We start from the raw sequence: 17,809 nt of genomic DNA on the forward strand, positions 1-17,809 counted from the left end.
AAGCATTTTTCCCATAATTTTAATGATCAAGATATCTAATCTTAACTTTTTAATTATAATGAACATATAATTAACTTTTTTGTATCACATGAACTATGTTTTTCTCTGTACTATTTAGTTTTCTCATATGCGTTTTGTATCCACATGCATATATGCTCATATATCCACATGTATATCTGTAACCTTATCCGATTTTAGTGGATATGGTTATGAATTTTCCTTACCGGGGTATATACGTATTCATATCCGAGATGGGTAAACGGATATAGATATGATAAGCATCATATCCGAGCCGTATCCGGATCGAGTGCACCCCTACTCACTGGGAAGTGGTGCCTGCGGATGCAAATGACACGTTCTGGTCTCATGGTAGTTTCATGAAATTTACCCTTCAACACTTCAGTTTCCTCCTCTATATTCTGCAACCGGGTCTGGATCGAATCCGACCCGAATCCATCACGTCAACTTCCCCAAACACTCACGGTCACAGATCCCAGAGCGTGCAACTTTAGAAACCATTTGGAAATGGCAGCTTCAACCGGTGCCAAGTCCCTCATCATCTCTTACTCGAACGGAATCTGGAGATCCTTCGTCAAGCTTCTCCCCTCCGCAGACTCGAGTCTCCTCGCCAAAATCTCGAATCTCTATCCAAAGATTCTGCCTTCTCGATCTCGGAGGCGAAAGCTGGGGCTCCCTCTTCCTCTGGGCTCCGACTCTATCCAATCCTCCTTGTGAGTTTTTTCTTCTTCTATTTGTTGACGTAATCGGTGTTTATTTTCAGTGGAATTGTTTGTTTGGTTAATCGGCTAGCTTTGTGATTGTACACCAATGAAGGGAAAACTTTGTTTAATTCATTAAATCTGATATTAAAATATTTTTTGTTAGCTTCTGCACGTACATCACATTGCAAGGTTTGTGTATTGTGTCTGTAGGATTGCCACCGACACTTCCAGCACAATTTTGATATTAGAAGATATCATCGATCACACGCTGTCGAGCCTGCATAGCATACAGAAGAGCTTGTTGTTCTGGCAATCCCTAGCTGAGGTTTCCATTGCCCCACTTTATGCAGCTATGTTTTTATTAATTTTTTTTGTGGACAAAATTTTAAAACAGACCCCTTTACAAAAATATTCCCAAAAAAAGACCTGTTTTAAAAATATTCACAAAAAATGACCTAGTTTCAGCCTCAGGACTGAAACTGGGTCGTTTTTTGCGAAAAATGTTCTCAAACTTCACGGGAGTTGAACGGGAGTTGAACTCCCGTGCATGGGAGTTGAAGCCTCATGAAGTTTTGTTATGAAAAAACTTCATGGTAGTTGAACACCCGTGAAGTTTGAGAACATTTTTCCCAAAAACCGACCCAGTTTCAGCACTGAGGCTAAAACTAGGTCGTTTTTTAAAAATAAAGTGGAAACGGGTCTTTTTTTGGGAATATTTATGCAAAGAGGTCTGTTTTCAAAATTTGTCCTTTTTTTTGCTGATGTAATTCAATAATCTATCTGTAGGGAACAAGTAGGCAGAAAATATCCTTTATGATTTTGCAAAGAGGACCACGGGCTTTTGTTGACGGAACGTGTCGGATTATAACTAGATTCGGTACTCAGGGTTCTCCTTTCGGCCACTTGTCTCATTCTGCTGCCGAGACAATATCTGCAAACATAGCTGTTTTGAAAAGTCTGCAGAGTTGCTTGGCAACTTTCCTTGCTGAGGTTTGCACTTTGCACTAAGCTGATTCATTTATTGCAGCTGATGTTTACTGAATGCGAAGTCATTTATCGACCAAGTTAGTTTCTGCCATCTTCTGCCGTTGTTTAGTCTCGTGTATGTCAATACAGTTGCTATCTGATCTAGTTATGTTGATAGTTTTATGCTTTTACTTCGTATTTCATTTCACTCTAAGAATCTGTTCATCTAGTTTGTTTAATGGTTTTCATAAATTACTTAATGTCGTTTTGTGGCATAACATTCAAAATATATGCCACTTGCTAGTCAGGTAACAGTTTTACTGATGGTTATTTTAGGTGTATTTGGAGGTAAATAAATTTGGGCAACAGCTGACTGAGGACTCTGACAAGTTGTTACCCCAATTTCTAGTAGCAATCAATAGCATTTTCTCAAAACTGGAAGCTTCAATTAGCCATCCGCCTGAAATCTACAAGGTAACTTTCAGTTACACATTGTTTAATATCTATCTTGCTGCCTGGCATAAAGTAGATCTCTGGTCTAATTTACCTGATTTATTTTTAATCCAGAGCGATAATTCATTTGTCGTGGAAGAGGGAAGCTCATGTGCACTTATCTTTGAAAAGTTACCTGAGATAGGCCAGGAAGAATCACAATGGACAGATACCGAAATAAAGGATGCAATGAATCTGGTTCATCAGAATCTTAAAAAACTAGATTCATATCTATCTTTTGTTGTGAGTGTTTTCTCATAAGTAGTTACTAGTTTTCTCTCTACATTTGAATATAGGATTTAGAAACTGTGACATAATTGACAATGATTCAAATTACTGCTTATATTCCAACATTATCTATGCATCTGCACATTTCCGTGCTTTGTCTTAGTGGAACATAAGATTCTAATGACTGCTCACATTGCTTCCAACTTGTTTCTATTGCAAAATGTGGCAATGTTCAACCATCATCATTATCATCATCTAAGACTTTTCTTTCCAAAATTGGGCCACTTTACTGCAGAAGGTTTCGTGAAAGATTTGATGTTATTTTGAGCAACTGTGAAGCCAATATGGTTCTAGAAACTAAGCTATTTTTTAGTTATCAATTTCTAATTTGTCTAATTGACTTTTCTCAAGGCTAAAATGTTCAGCATAATTGTAACTTGGCAGGGTGAAGGGAGAAGTTATTTTCTAGTATATACTGAATTTATTTCAGCACGCATTACAATTTCATTAAAGTCCTTATACAAACACATCTTCTTACAGGAATGTGATTCATAGGGCTCTTTGTTGTCTTTACCTCAGCTATGAACATGGTTCACTGTAGCAAATTTTATCATCTTATCGAACTGTCTCAGTTTGAAGGAATCTGGAGAGTTCCTCCTTGCATGAAATTAAACTGTAAAACCAAAAGGCAATTTTACTTCTTAGCCACATGGCTTTCACATAAAGTTTCCTTTAAGAAGTTAGCAACCATCAGAGGTTGACTGCTGGTCAGGGGAAAACTTAGTTTTCTTCTGTCAATCTTTCTCAATTTGCATTATCCCTCATAGCTGACCTTTTAAAAAGAAAGGCTTAGATCATGATGACCTTGCATATAAGCACATTTAGGAAAGTGTTTATGGAGAATTGAGTTCTAAAAAACACTTTTTTGTAAGCAAAAGCAAACCAGAACATGACCATAGAAATTTATTTCATGTCGTAGTAAGTTAGTAGTAACTTGCCTTGTTTTCTGGGTGTTGTATGATGTATTACTTTATTTGAGTTCTCCTATTGTATTATACATTTAATCATGTATTATTTTATGTGGTTTTAGCTTTCCAGGTGTCAGAAACCCAGAAAATTGACCTTGTACTGGTTGCATTATACCTGTGGAGCAGTTGGCCTCTCAGCATGTTCAGTTTGGCTATTGCGCCATAGTCGTTTAATGGGAAGTCCTAATATTGACAATTGGATACGTGAAGCAAAAGAATCTACTGCTGGATTTTGGAAAGAGCATGTTGAACAACCAGTATGATTAAGCTTCACTCTTTTACATTTATTTTTGTTTCGACTTTAACTATTAGATTATGACAGTGAAACAAGGTTATAACTTATAATTTCTCTTTAGAAGAGAGTCTTCGCTTGTTTTTCATTTTTTGTCAAGCACTATCATCAATAGATTCATCTGGCTTCAATGGATCAACTTTCACTATGTTAGTTTATTCATGCCTACAGTTTTCTTCATCAGAAAACAATTTGAGTATTTTCAATGTACTTATGAACGAATACTAGCAACTAGAATACCTAAAATCGCTCCATCATGGGAAATGATTAATTTTTTTCCTACAGTTTTAGTTTGTATGCTAGTAATGAATTCTTTCTTCTCTAAGCTGAAGCTACGGATTTGAGGAAGTTTAGCCATGTGAGGTGGAGTATTGGAGTTCTGACCAAAAACATGGACATACGCTAGGAAGCAGATGCATGAAATGTGAATTTGGAAGTAAAATGTTCAGGATTAGACAGGTTTCAATGTGGTTATATGAGTCTTGGCAATACCATCATGAACCCTTATGGTTTCTTGTTCTCTTCTACTACAACTTTATGATTCTTTACCGTTTTCACAAACTTTTCTTTGCTTTGTACTAGAAGTATCTGTGTTCATCCTTTATTCTTCAGGGTGTCCAATGTATGAAGGGATGGTGAAGGATTTAATATCTTGATTGGACTCCTCCTATTGATGTTTGGCAGTGAAGTTTGTTTTTAAGTTTCAACTGACCGTTGCACTCTAACAATTACTAAAATTGTGAAAATTGCAAATTAGTTGTTTGTATTTGTTTGATGCCTATTGAGAGGGAGCACTTTTGCGCAGCGGTCATTTTATTATATTTAGAGTGTCTTGGTTATAAAGTTATAATTCTTTGTGATGTAGTCTTTTTACCAGAAACTTTCAGCCTTATCTTTTGTAGTCTTTTCATTATGCTTGCTCATTTGATTTCAGTACCTTTCATCTCTTGGATATCTTGAATCTTGTGTTTATTATTGCATATTTTGCTGTGCTACATTCTATGTAGCTTCAGAATATGTTGGTTGGTTTACTGGCCTGACTGCATTTTAAAATTGGCTAGAGGGCACAAATGCGACAGTAGAACTGATTGTATGTCCTCTCTTAAATTCAGCTTATTTCCATTAGAGACGATCTTTTTGAGACTTTCAGAGGAAGACAAAAAGGTGTTATGGAAGTTGAAGAGGTTCAGCTGACTTCAGATTCTCTTCACAGGTTTAGCAATGCATTTCTTGCAAGTTTCAGCTTTTTCAGTCAGTATGAATCTTGTTTGTGAACAACACTGGAAATGAATCAAACAGCCTATTTGATTCCATTGAGAATATCTCTCAAAGTAAACTGACTCTGTAAATCCTCTGGTGACTCATTCTTTCCAGTTGTTTTATGATAACCTATATCTTGCATGTCTAGTAACTTGGATGTGTATTAGTTTATCATTTATGTACATTAGGAAGCATGGTCACAGACTTTTGAGTGGGTCATGATGAAGAACAACATAATGTGACAATTTAAGTTTTGAAATAGCAACTAAAATGGCAAATACATGTTCAGAAGTGTCTTGTTGATATGTGCTCTGGGTGGGCTAGTAATACAAGTTCCACTATAGATTATACAGATTATACTTAAGCACATAATCAAGGAATTTGAAGTATGAACCCTATCTTGTTGCATAATAAAAAAAATGACCTTGTGTATCTTGCATAATAGTCATGAAAGTTTTGCTATTCCTTGTACCAGTAGTCGCTACCCCCACCCATTTATTATATAGGCCTCATACTGCAGCCCAAGATCAGCCAGCGCATGATCTAGGATCTAAGGGGGTGGATTCGATAGCTGTAGTGGCCATGGTCGCTGAATAAATATCTGTCAGTTGCAAAATACTGTCATTTGATTTTTTATACTTATATAGAGCTTAACCTCGTTTTGTATTTCCTTTATTTATTGTTCGTTATTCTGGAATTGCAGAATGTTGTTGGCATTCGGTGAGCAAACAAAAGGTCAAAAGCTTCCGGATAATCTTTCAGATCAGGATATGATGGAAATTGTCATGGATAGGTACATTGCACCTTCCCTTTATTTTGGTAAAAGAGCTGAATACAGAAAAAAAAATTCATATGTCTAGTCCTTTAATGAAAAAACTGTTGAATTTTTTACCTAAATGTAAGTTCCTTGAATTGACTCATATATTTCTTCAATAACAAACTCTAATGCTATAATGTATTTGACTTTTTTTTTGATGGTATGCACTTGGCTTTGTTATTATTATGATTTCAGTTAGTCATAAACCATTCATCAGTTACCTGTTTATGTCAAATGACATTTTGTACTTGTATACAGTTAAATAACAACGCGTAATTGATATAAGATATTTTGGAATTTTCACATGAACTGTTACATGTTCGTCAGTTTGTGCTACAATGGAAGAAATTCACCACTTTATTCTTAGAGGAACTAGTGATTCATGTTTGTTATTATTTTCCAGCCAATAAAACCTAGGGGTATTTGCACTGCCAGTGAGCATATGATGGATGATCCAGTTCATATTCATTTTACTGCAGATATGAGAAGGAGCTGATGCATCCAATTCAAAACCTTCTCAATGGGGAGCTTGCTCGGGCCTTGCTTATTCAGGTAATTTCTTTCTTTGATATCTAATATTTGTACTTGAGTCTTCTACATTCTATTTGACTAAAGGTCATGGATTTGCAGATTCAAAAGCTAAAATTGGACCTTGAAATGTGAGTTTGATACTTCCATTAAGCTGAAGCTCATAAATTTTTCATGCAACTCTATAACCTCACTAGAGATATTTTTGATATTGGGTAGGGCAATGCTTGAACTGGATCAAATACTCAAGGCAAATGAAATTAACTTTGCTATTCTTGCTGCCTTACCAGCCTTTTTTCTTTCATTATTCTTGCTCATGTTAGTACGGGCATGGGCTATGAAGGTGAGTGGTCCATGTTAAGTCATCTTGCAATTTCTCTCCATCTTCATAATGAACTTATTATTAAGAGAGATGAATATTGTGAAATTGAATGTCTTTGCACTAGCTTCAATGATATTCTTTGACCAATGTTGATATTTTGTAAAGTGTACAATGACTAGAGCAGGATCGTTTCTTCTTGATTAGATAGATAAACTTAACTCTATTATGTTCACTACTGGAAATCTAGAAAGAAAGATAGAAAGCTCTTTGAGATTACCTTCCAAGTTTCTGTTTTCAAGGGAAGTTTGATCTCTTGGATCCTCTCCAGACATGAATCCTGTATTAACCAGTGTTATCAAGTGTGAGGCACAATGCGGTAAATTCGTTCCCTTTGTGCGCATATGTGCAAGGCACAATGTGATGCGCGTGCCCATGTGAAGCGAGTTGCACACCATGCAGGTAATTTTTCAAGATAATCAAACACGAAAGAACATGTTTATGTATTCTCAAATAAAAAATATGTCAAGACAGATAATACATACTGTAAAATCACAAATTAAGGGCTTAATTCCTAATGCTAAGACATATAACATAGCATCAAAGTTCATAAAATTTCAAATCAGAAGTCAAATCAAGACTAATATTGAAGCAAAATTTAGGGTCCCTAATCGGCCTACTAAAAAGAGGGCCAATGAGTTTATTTTGTTATATAGGATATGGTTTATTTGGTATAAAGATCCGGTTGAAATGATAAAGAACAAAAATACATAAGGTTATGCCTTGCATCGGCCCTGTGTGAAGTGCATGTCTCTTGCGAGCCGCAAAAATTGTTGGACGCTTTGCCACCACCTCACATCATAGGGCGCATGAGGCGCAATGACGCTTGCACCTTTGGTAAACTGGCCTATGAAAATTGATAATTTTGAAGTGCGCACACTTAATTGCTTTTGGGTTGAAATAGACAAAACTGAAAAATGTGGGTTATAGCCATGAAAGTTGCGAATTTTGAAGCCCATGCGCTAAATTGCCATTGGGTCAAGACGAACAAAAATGACCAAAAATCATGAGTTGTAAACCATGGAAATTGAGACTTTTGAAGTATGTGCAATTAATTGCAATTGCTTTGAAATAGATAAAAATGGGAAAATTTTGTGCATTATAGCTTGCGGAAATCAATAATTTTCAACTATGCATGCTTAATTGTCATTGAGTCAAAACAGAAAAAATAGAGAAAAATGTGAGTTATAGCCCATGAAAGTTACAAATTTTGAAGCCCTAGAGTGCTTAATTTTTATTGGGTCATGACGAGCATAAAAGTTCAAAAATCGTGAGTTATATAGCTCATTGAAATCGAGAATTTTGAAGTAAGCTCATTTAATTGCTATTGGGTCGGAACCATAAAAGTTGGAAAAAATAGTGGGTTATAGCACATAAAAATTGCGAATTTTGAAGTCTGCCCTCTTAATTTCCATTAGGTCAAGATCAGTAAAAATGATTAAAAATCATACACTATAAGCCACGAAAATCAACAAGTTTGAAGTAGGCGCATTTGATTTCAAGGTGGTGGAAATTAACAAAAAATGCAAATAATCATGGTTACAACCTATGAAAAATAGCGAATTTTGAACTCCATATGCTTAATTACCATTGGGTCAAGAGGACAGAAATGAAAAACATTGTGATAACCCATCGAAATTGAGAAATTTGAAGTATTGACACTTAATTGCCATTAGGTTGAAAAAAATTAAAAACTGTGGATTATAGCTTATAAAAATTGCGAATTTTGAAGATAGCGTGCTTAATTGCCACTGGATTGAGACAAACAAAATGATCTGAGATCATGCATTATAACCCATGAAAATCAAGAATTATCAACTACCCACACTTAATTGTCAATAGGTTGAAATAGATAAAAATGGAAATTTGTGGGTTAAGTTCGTGAAAATTGTAAATTTTGAAGTTGAGTGCTGAATTGCTATTGGGTTTTGTTGAACAAAAATGAAAAAATTGTGAGTTAGCCTATGGAAGTGGAGTTTTAAAGTACGCCCACTTAATTATGTTGAAATGGAGGAAATAGGAAAAACTTGGTAGATTATAGCCAATGGAAATTGTAAATTTTAAAGACCGCGCTCTTAATTGCTATTGGGTGGAGATTGACAAAAATAACATAAAATCTTGTGTTCTAGCCTATGGAGATTGAAAATTTTGAACTATGCGCAATTAATGTCATTGGGCCAAAATAGACAAAAACGATAAAAATCGTAGGTTATATAATCCATGAAAATTATGAATTTTGAAATGACACTTAATTGCTATTAGGTCGAGACGTACAAACATGACAAAAAATTGCATGCTATAGCCCATGAAAATCGAGAATTTTGAAGGAAACTCACCTACTTGTTATTGGATTCGAAACAAACAAATATGGAAACAATTGTAGGTTATAGCCCTTGAAAATTATAAATTTTAAAGTTCACACTCTTAATTGACATTGAGTGGAGATGAACAAAAATGATAAAAAATCATGTGTTATAACCCATGAAAATTGACAATTTTGAAATATGCACACTTAATTGCCATTGGATCGAAATGTACAAAATTGCAAAAAATTATGAGTCGGCCATAAAAATTCTGAATTTTGAAGTCCACTCACTCAATTGTCATAAGGTGAAGACCTAGGTTGCATGGAAATGAGTACGAATACTAATACGGGTGCGGGTATGAGTATGGAACACGATAAATTTGTAAAATATAGGTACGAAGACACACGACTATACTATATTATATATATATATATAATATATATATACTGATATATATATTTATATATATATATATCACGGTTTTTTAAATGTCGGATGTCGGGTTCGATGTCAGATGGCTGAAATTTCATGTCGATACCGAGAAATCGGGATATATCGCGGGCGACTTATTGATTAACATCATCGGATTGCCATATCGGGTAGTGGCGCATATTGTGTAATATCATATCCTAAATGTAATCTAAGCATTCATAAATTCAATATAAGCATACTTTATAAATTCTATAGACTAAACATATAAAAAAGTAAATAATATATGGATTTGGGTTCATAAATTCTTTCTATCGGGTTCATAAGAAACCCTTAAACATGAGAACAGGTCAGACGGGTTTGGGTATTTATCACTAAACCCAAACCTGATAACAAAAAATAGATCTTAAAAAAAGTACCATATCGATCGATTTTTCAAAACTAAAAAATAGGTCGATATGCCCGATATGACCCTGATATTTCCGATTTGACCCTGAAAACCGACATACGAGTTGAAAACGTTCATGTCGTATGCTACTATCTGTCGTATCTAATACAAATACTATTATACTATCGACCGAATTTTGAAAATCGAAACCCAGAAAATGAATAGCCAAACATGTGGATGTGATCTACCACATGAACTATCTAACAAAAAAGTTTGGAAGGATTTCGATTTGTTTTGAATCATATATCAAGAGGCGAGAAATTAAGCAACTTTCTGAAAATTCTGAAACTTCGATTTTGATGACATATTATGCATGAGTTAATTATGTTGAAATCTTTTAAAATTTTGTTGCTAAATAGCTCATGTGTAGTAGATCACATCCACCGGTTTGGATTTTTATTTTTGAGTTTTGATTTTTAAAATTGGGTTGATAGTACCTGCATGTTGGATACTATTAATAGTAGCCTACCTCAACCCTATATATATGTATATATATACATAGAGACTTTATTCACTGCTACAGTGATTATCCTTCAAATTTTTTGTCCTTTTCCTATTACCATTTTTGCTCTTCTATCCTCATACTGTCCACACAATTCAAATAATGAAAAAAAAATTCACTTTTTGTCTAGCAGTCCAACATAATCTTTTTGCATGAAAATGTCTAATGCATTTATTTCCCTAGTAGAAGAGTTTACATGAAAGGTTCATTGCATCATTGAGTTTTCCTCCTGAAGATAACTAAGTTTTTATGGAACAAAAAAATGTGTATTTTAATAGCTTAATGTACAAATTGTTATGGTAAAAAGTCAACTTTCCATGAACGAGTATTTATTTTCATCTATTAGAAAAATGTAATTTTTTCTTAGAAAGTTTAGAAAATATCAAAAGTTGATGCATAAAAATAAGATAAATTTTTCTTTCTTCCTAGCAACTTGGAAATGAAGAGATTAATACTTTTTTATATTATATATTATTGTAAAAAAGTACTGTTTACAATACTTTTAGTGATATATTTAGTATAATTTAATGCATGTTCTAATTACTTAATTTTTACGTCTCAATTTTATAAGAATGTTTTTTTTAATAAATTTCAACTTCAAGAGACCAAAATAAAAATAAGTGAAACTTTTGGGTATGAAAGTAACTTTTCTATTAAAAATAGAATATATAAGTATTAACGTTAATTGCGCATGCATCTGCACATGCAATAACACTAATTTATATTAATAATTTACATGAGATCATTATTATTTTTCAGATCATTATGTTATTAAAATTATAATTCTTATCACAATTTAAGTTTCTTCTATTATGTTGATTATTATAAGTTGGAAACGGCTTGTTTTTAACACCCAATCGACCCTTTAAAATCATAGTTTTGGACTTGGGTATAGGTTGAAACGAACCTGGCCTATTTCTATCGAGTTTCAAGAAATGAATGTGAATATAGGATATGCATCCAAGAAGTGTACGACAAGTGTTTCAAATTAAAACATATATCATATAATTGAGTACATGTCTAAATAAATGGGTGCACATATTCAAAGAGTGGCCATGAGGTTTAGGTATGAGTATGTGTCCGGTCTGTGTCTGCTATGGGTACGACTTCATGAAGAAAGTACTAATGTGACAAAGATTGAGATGAACAAAAATGACCAAAAATCTAGACTTGTAGCCTAGGTTACTCCAACACGGTGGGATGGGACATGTACCCATGTTGGCTACGTACCGCGTGTGGCTACGCACCCAAACAGCATGGACACGAGGCTTAAAATAAAGCCTCCGTGACTATAGTTGGGAGTAAACACTTGGGCAATTTGGGTTGGAAGCATAAAGTCCATGTGATGTCTAAACTAATAGGATAAGAACAAAAGGTTGAGAGTAATATGGGTTGGACATGTGGCTAATCCCATATGATGTCTAAACTAAAAGGCAAGGAGCAAAAATGTGGGTAATTTGGGTTGAACACGCGGCTTAAAATTCCAGCCCATGTTACTGAAATAAAAGGTTTAAAATTCTAGCTATGTGACTAGAGCATGGAAATCAAGAATTTTCAACTACGCGCACTTAATTATCATTGAGTCGAAACAGACAAAAATGGGAAAGGCTTGGATTATAGCCCATAAAATACGAATTTTGATACCTGCACGCTTAATTGCTAAGGGGTCTAAGGGGCTAAAATGTCAAAAATAGTGAGTTAGCACCTAGAAATAGAGAACTTTAATGTCTGCTCATATAATTGCTATTGGGTTGAAATAGATAAATAGAAAAAATATGGATAATAGTCCATAAAAAATTGTGAATTTTGAACTCCGTGCTCTTAATTGCTAATGGGTCGAGATGGACAAAAGTGACAAAAATTGTGTTATAGCAAATAGAAATCGACAATTTTGAAGTAGGCGCACTTAATTGCCATATCGCATATGCTCAATATGGACAAAATTGCAAAAAAATGAAGGTATAGCCCATAAAGATTACCAATTTTGAAGTCCCCGTGCCTAATTATTATTGGGTCAAAACGGACAAAAAAGACTAAAAATTGTGAGTTATAGCCCATGGGAATAAAAAATTTTCAACTACGTGCACTTAACTGTCACTTGAGTCGAAGCAAACAAAAATGGAGAAACTGTAGATTATAGCCCATGAAAATTGGGAATTTTAAAGTTTGGGTGCTTAATTACTATTGGGTCGTGATGGGTAAAAATGCTAAACAATTGTGAGTTGTTGCCCATGAAAATTGAGAATTTAAAGTACGCAATAATGTTATTGGATCAAAGTGGACAAAATGGAAAAGCTTATTAGTTATAGTCTATGAAAATTGTTAATTTTGAAGACCGTGCTTTTAATTACTAGTTAGTGAAGAAAGATAAAAATGAAAAAATCATGAGCTATATCCCATGAAAGTTATGAAATTTTGAAGTCAACACACTTAAGTAGTATCGGGTCGAGACAAACAAAAATGACCAAAAATCCCGTGTTTTATATAGCCTAAGGAAATCAAGAATTTTTTAAGTCGTCTTAATTGCAATTGGGTTATGAATCTTATGATAGACAAAAATGACCAAAAATCATGTGTTATATAGTCCATGAAGCAATTTTGAAGTACGTGCACTTAATTGTCATTATGTCGACTCGAAATAAACAAAACTGAAAAAACATGGATTATATAGCCCAAGAAAATTGCGAATTTTGAAGTCACTTGCTCAGTTGTTGTAGAGTCGTGACGGACAAAATTGACGAAAAATTATGTTGTAGCCCATGATAATTGAGAATTTTGAAGTACGCGCACTTGATTGCCATTGATTCTAAACAAACATATATGAAAAAAGCATGTGTTATAGCCCATGCAAATCGAGAACTTTCAACTATGCGTACTTAATTGTCATGGAGTTAAAATGGGACAAAAATGGAAAAACAGTGGGGTTATAAGACTTCTAATTCATGAAAATCATGAATTTTAAAGTATACACGCTTAATTTCTATTAGGTCGTGATGTGTCACAATGACCAAAAATCATAAGTCAGGTTGTAGAAATAGAGAACTTTGTAGTATGCTAATTTAATTATCGTTGGGTCGATATAGACAAATGGAAAAAAAATGTCGGTTATATAGTCTATAGAAATTGCAAAATTTGAAGTCCACTTTCTTAATTGTCAACGGGTTGAGATGGACAAAAGTGGCCAAAAAAAGTTTGTTACAGCCAATGGAAGTTGACAATTTTGAAGGTAACGCACTTAATTGTCATATGATCAAAATAGACAAAGATGCAATAAAGTCGTAGGTTATAATTCGTGAAATTGCGAATTTTGAGGTCTGCGTGCCTAATTACGATCAAGTCGAGATAGACAAAAATGCTTAAAAAATGAGTTAAGACTATGGATATTGAGAATTTTGAATTATGCGCACTAAATTGCCATTGGGTCAGAATAAACAGAAATGAAAAAATTATGGGTTATAGTTTATAAAATTGTGAATTTTAAACTTTGAAATCTGGCGTTAACTATTATTGGATCAACGACGGGAGAAATGACCAAAAATCATGAGTTATTGCCTATGAAAACCGAGAATGTTAAAGTGCGCAAGTAATGTCATTGGGTCAAAATGGACAAAAATAGAAAAGCTTGTGGTTTATAGCTCACGAAAATTAAAAATTTTAAAAATTGCGCTCATAACTGATAGTTGGTCCATATGGAAAAAATGATCGCAAATCATGAGCTATAATTAATGAAATTTACGAATTTTGAAGTTACGCGCATTTGTGGTATTAGGTTGAGATAAGCAAAAATGATCAAAAATCTCATATTATAGCCCATCGAAAGCGAGAATTTTGAAGTATGCCCATGAAATTTGCGCATTTTGAAGTCTGCTCTTAATTGCCACTAGAGCATGATGGACAAAAATAACCAAAAATCGTACGTTATAGCCCATGAATATCTACAATTTTGAAGTACGCACATTTAATTGTCATTGGATCAAAATGGACAAGACTGTAAAAAATTATAGATTATAGCATATGAAAATTGTGAAATTTTAAGTCTGATTGCGCAATTGCCATAGGGTCGAGACAAATAAAATTGACCAAAAACATGCATTATAGCCCATGCAAATCAAGAATTTTCAGCTGTGCATGGCTTAATTGTCATTGAGTTGGAATGGACAAAACTCAAAAAGCTATGAGATATGGTCCATGAAAATTCGCGCTTAATTGTTATTGTGTTTTGATGGGCTAAAATGATCGAAAATCGTGATTTAGGCCATAGAAATAAAGAACTTTGAAGTATGGTCATCTCATTGTTATGGGGGTGATATAGAAATGGGGAAAAAAATTGGATTATAGCCCCCTGAATATTGCAAATTTGAGGTTCGTGCTCTTAATTGCTAATGGGTCAAAATGAACGAAAGTGACCAAAAAATTGTGTAGCCAACGGAAATTGACAATTTTGAAGTAGGCGCACCTAATTATCATATGGTTCAAATGGACAAAAATGCAAATAATCATAGGTTAGCCAATAAAAATAGCAAAATTTGAAGTTCACATGCCTAATTACAATTGGACCGAGACGAACAAAAATGACCAAAAATTATAGTTATAGTTTAGGGTCATTGAGAATTTTGAGTTATGAGCACTTAATTGATATTGGGTCGAAACGAACAAAAATAAAAAAATTGTGGGTTATAGCCCATAAAAATTGTGAATTTTGAAGTCTGCACATTGAATTGCTATTGGTTCAAGACAGATAAAAAAGATAACAAATTGTGAGTTATCGCCTATGGAAATTGAGAATTTTAAATTACGCTCAATTAATACCATCGGGTGGAAAAGAAAAAAATGGAAAATGCATGACTTAATTGCTATTGGGTCGTTATGAGTAAAAATGACCAACGATCATGAGTTACAGGCTTATATATAGTCTATGAAATTGAGAATTTTAAAGTACGCACATTGAATTGCTATGAGGTCGAAATACACAAAAATAGAAAAAAATTGTGGCTTATATAGTCCATGGAAATTGCAAATTCTGAAGACCGCACTCTTAATTCCTATTGGGTCGAGACAGACAAAAACGATCAAAACTTGTGTGTTATAACCCATGTAAATCAAGAATTGTGAACTAGACGCAATTAATCCCATAGGGCGGAAATGGACAAAAAAGGGGAAAACGTGAGTTATAGCCCATGAAAATTACAAATTTTGAAGTCTAGCACTTAATTGCTATTAGGTTGGAAAAATGCCTGAAAATTGTGAGTTATATATCATGGAAACCAATATTTTTGAAGTGCGCTCATTTAATTGCTATTGGGTCGAAACGGACAAAATGAAAAATATCATGGGTTGTTACTCATGAAAACTATGAATTTTGAAGTCCGCGCTTTTAATTGCCAATGGGTCGAGATAGAAAAAAGTTGATAAAAAATTGTTTGTTTTAGCAGCTATAGTTGATAACTTAGTTCTTTTCATATTTCTGTGTCTTCACTAATTATCAAGTGCAACATCATTTTTTTAAATCTATTCTTAAGTCTGTTTAAATGCCATATAACTAGCTTGATTTGTTATAATCAGGACAAAGGCGCAGAAGGTAGAGGAAGGGCTGCTCGCATTCAGAGGAGACTTCTTCTCGTTGAAGTTGAGAAACGGATAATGCAACTCCATAGTTGCATGGATCAAGGAAAGGTAAAGTCATAGCCATTTCTGCAGAAGATTTAAGACTGGATTTTGTTACAGTGATTGATTCATTATTGTTCCCATTTAAGTGTTTTAGATCTTACTGAGCTAATATAATTTGGTGTCATCATTATGTTTCCCAAGCTTACATCTACCATATTCTCTACTCGTTCTTTGTCGTTGCCAATATATCTAATATATCCATCATTAATGTCATGTTTTGCACTATTATATCATGCATTACAGGAGGAAGATGCTCAATGCATGTTTGGATTGGTGCTATATAGCCTTGATCGGCTTTACAAAGCAGTGGAAAGGCATGCTAGGGAAACTGGAGAATGGCTAAGGTTAGCTTACTTTCTTAAATTTCCTCTCTGCAATTTTAAAAATAAAAAGGGCAATTCTAACTCTAATGGTGTTAACAATTTCTTGGCAGCTTGAGAGAAGATATAGCTGCACTGGGGAGGTCAGAGCTTGAGAAAGCGGACAAGCTTGCTGTTATTTCGCGCATGGAGAGGATGTATTATTGCCTTCTTCCGTCGCTTCCTTCATCAAGACGGCATTGATTCTCTCATCTAAAAGATACACCGTCATTTTTCTCGCTTCTGCAATAAGCTATTGAACTAGAGTTCCGTTAGTTGTTTTGTAAGTTTTTGTTTGGTTCGACGCAAGTTATGCGTTCAGCTGATGCTAGAAATTGTATGAGCTCTTTGTAAACTCTTCTACATGCATGTATGAGACATACCTCTGACCTTGATGGTGTTCGAAATATGTAAATAAATTTTGATCCGGCATGATTGGATGTATAAATAAGTAAGCACAGAAACGTAGATGAGCAGTTTGCGTTCAGTATTTTCTCGAAATTAAATGTATTTACTATTTGTGAATGGTATCGTCGCCTTGGATCCCTTCAAAGCGTGAGCATTTGCTTAAAACCAACACTGAGAATTTCCCAAAAGGTGATCAGTTATCAGGATTGTTACCCTCATTCAATTGAATATCATTAGATCTAAACTAATTGTAACAAAACTTTTGGACAATTACCCTTATCCCCTGTAATCCAGAGGCCAGACGAGTCCGTTGAGCCAATTTTTAAAATTTCAAACTAAAACAGCTGAGCGGTAGATGGACCCTCTATATTACAGGGGATTAATCATTTATTAACCAAAAAAATTTGTTATTTGAACTTAGACCCTATGATATTCAAATATTGCCAAGGATCTCTGCACAATTAACTCTAAACATTCCAACTGTGTTTTCCTTCTCTAGTGTCTAGTGACCTAAGCGAGGTTAATACAACAAATATTGCCAAGTAAATTAACCACGTTTACATTGGATATTATTTCTAGCTAAATGGCTCGTCCAATTATATTAAAAAAATGAAAATGAAAATAAAAATAAAAAGAAGTCCATTCATCATCATTACTTTACGGTAACAGCGATTAATTTTACTTGGGCTGGGCTTCAGCGATTTAGTTAACGCTGTAAAGGGTTAATAAAAATGAGAATAATCATCACGCTTAAGTTAAGGCTATAAAGAAAATAAAGATAGAAGGTAGGGTATTAATTTTAGTTGGGCTGGGCTTCAGCGATTAATTCGACACGGTAATACTAAAGTTACGGATTAATGTTGTTCATTAGTTTAGTTCTGGATTAAAGCGTCGAGACCTGTTAATGTTAGGGTTGTTCAATTGGGCCTGCAGCTCAGACCCAGCCAGGTGTGCAGCATGGTCTAGGCTGGGCCTGCG

General features: G+C 34.3%; 1 protein-coding gene across 2 annotated transcripts; it reads left to right on the top strand.

Moving 5' to 3' along the window:
• LOC109819430 (protein DGS1, mitochondrial-like) lies at window positions 383–16,910 on the top strand. 2 transcript variants are annotated; one of them, XM_020385157.1, is made up of 14 exons: window positions 383–731; window positions 933–1,047; window positions 1,509–1,712; window positions 2,025–2,162; window positions 2,256–2,423; window positions 3,499–3,693; window positions 4,841–4,941; window positions 5,692–5,781; window positions 6,285–6,357; window positions 6,436–6,464; window positions 6,553–6,583; window positions 15,960–16,070; window positions 16,308–16,408; window positions 16,498–16,910. In XM_020385157.1, exons 1-14 carry the CDS (start codon window positions 526–528, stop codon window positions 16,625–16,627), a joined length of 1,692 nt encoding a protein of 563 aa, XP_020240746.1. In that variant the 5' UTR covers window positions 383–525; the 3' UTR covers window positions 16,628–16,910. The 2 variants fall into 2 exon arrangements, with proteins under 2 accessions (XP_020240746.1, XP_020240745.1); XM_020385156.1 differs by having other exon boundaries at window positions 385–731; window positions 6,553–6,676.

The sequence above is a fragment of the Asparagus officinalis genome, chromosome 8 (genome assembly GCF_001876935.1).
Source record: "Asparagus officinalis chromosome 8, Aspof.V1, whole genome shotgun sequence".
Lineage (NCBI taxonomy): Eukaryota > Viridiplantae > Streptophyta > Magnoliopsida > Asparagales > Asparagaceae > Asparagus > Asparagus officinalis.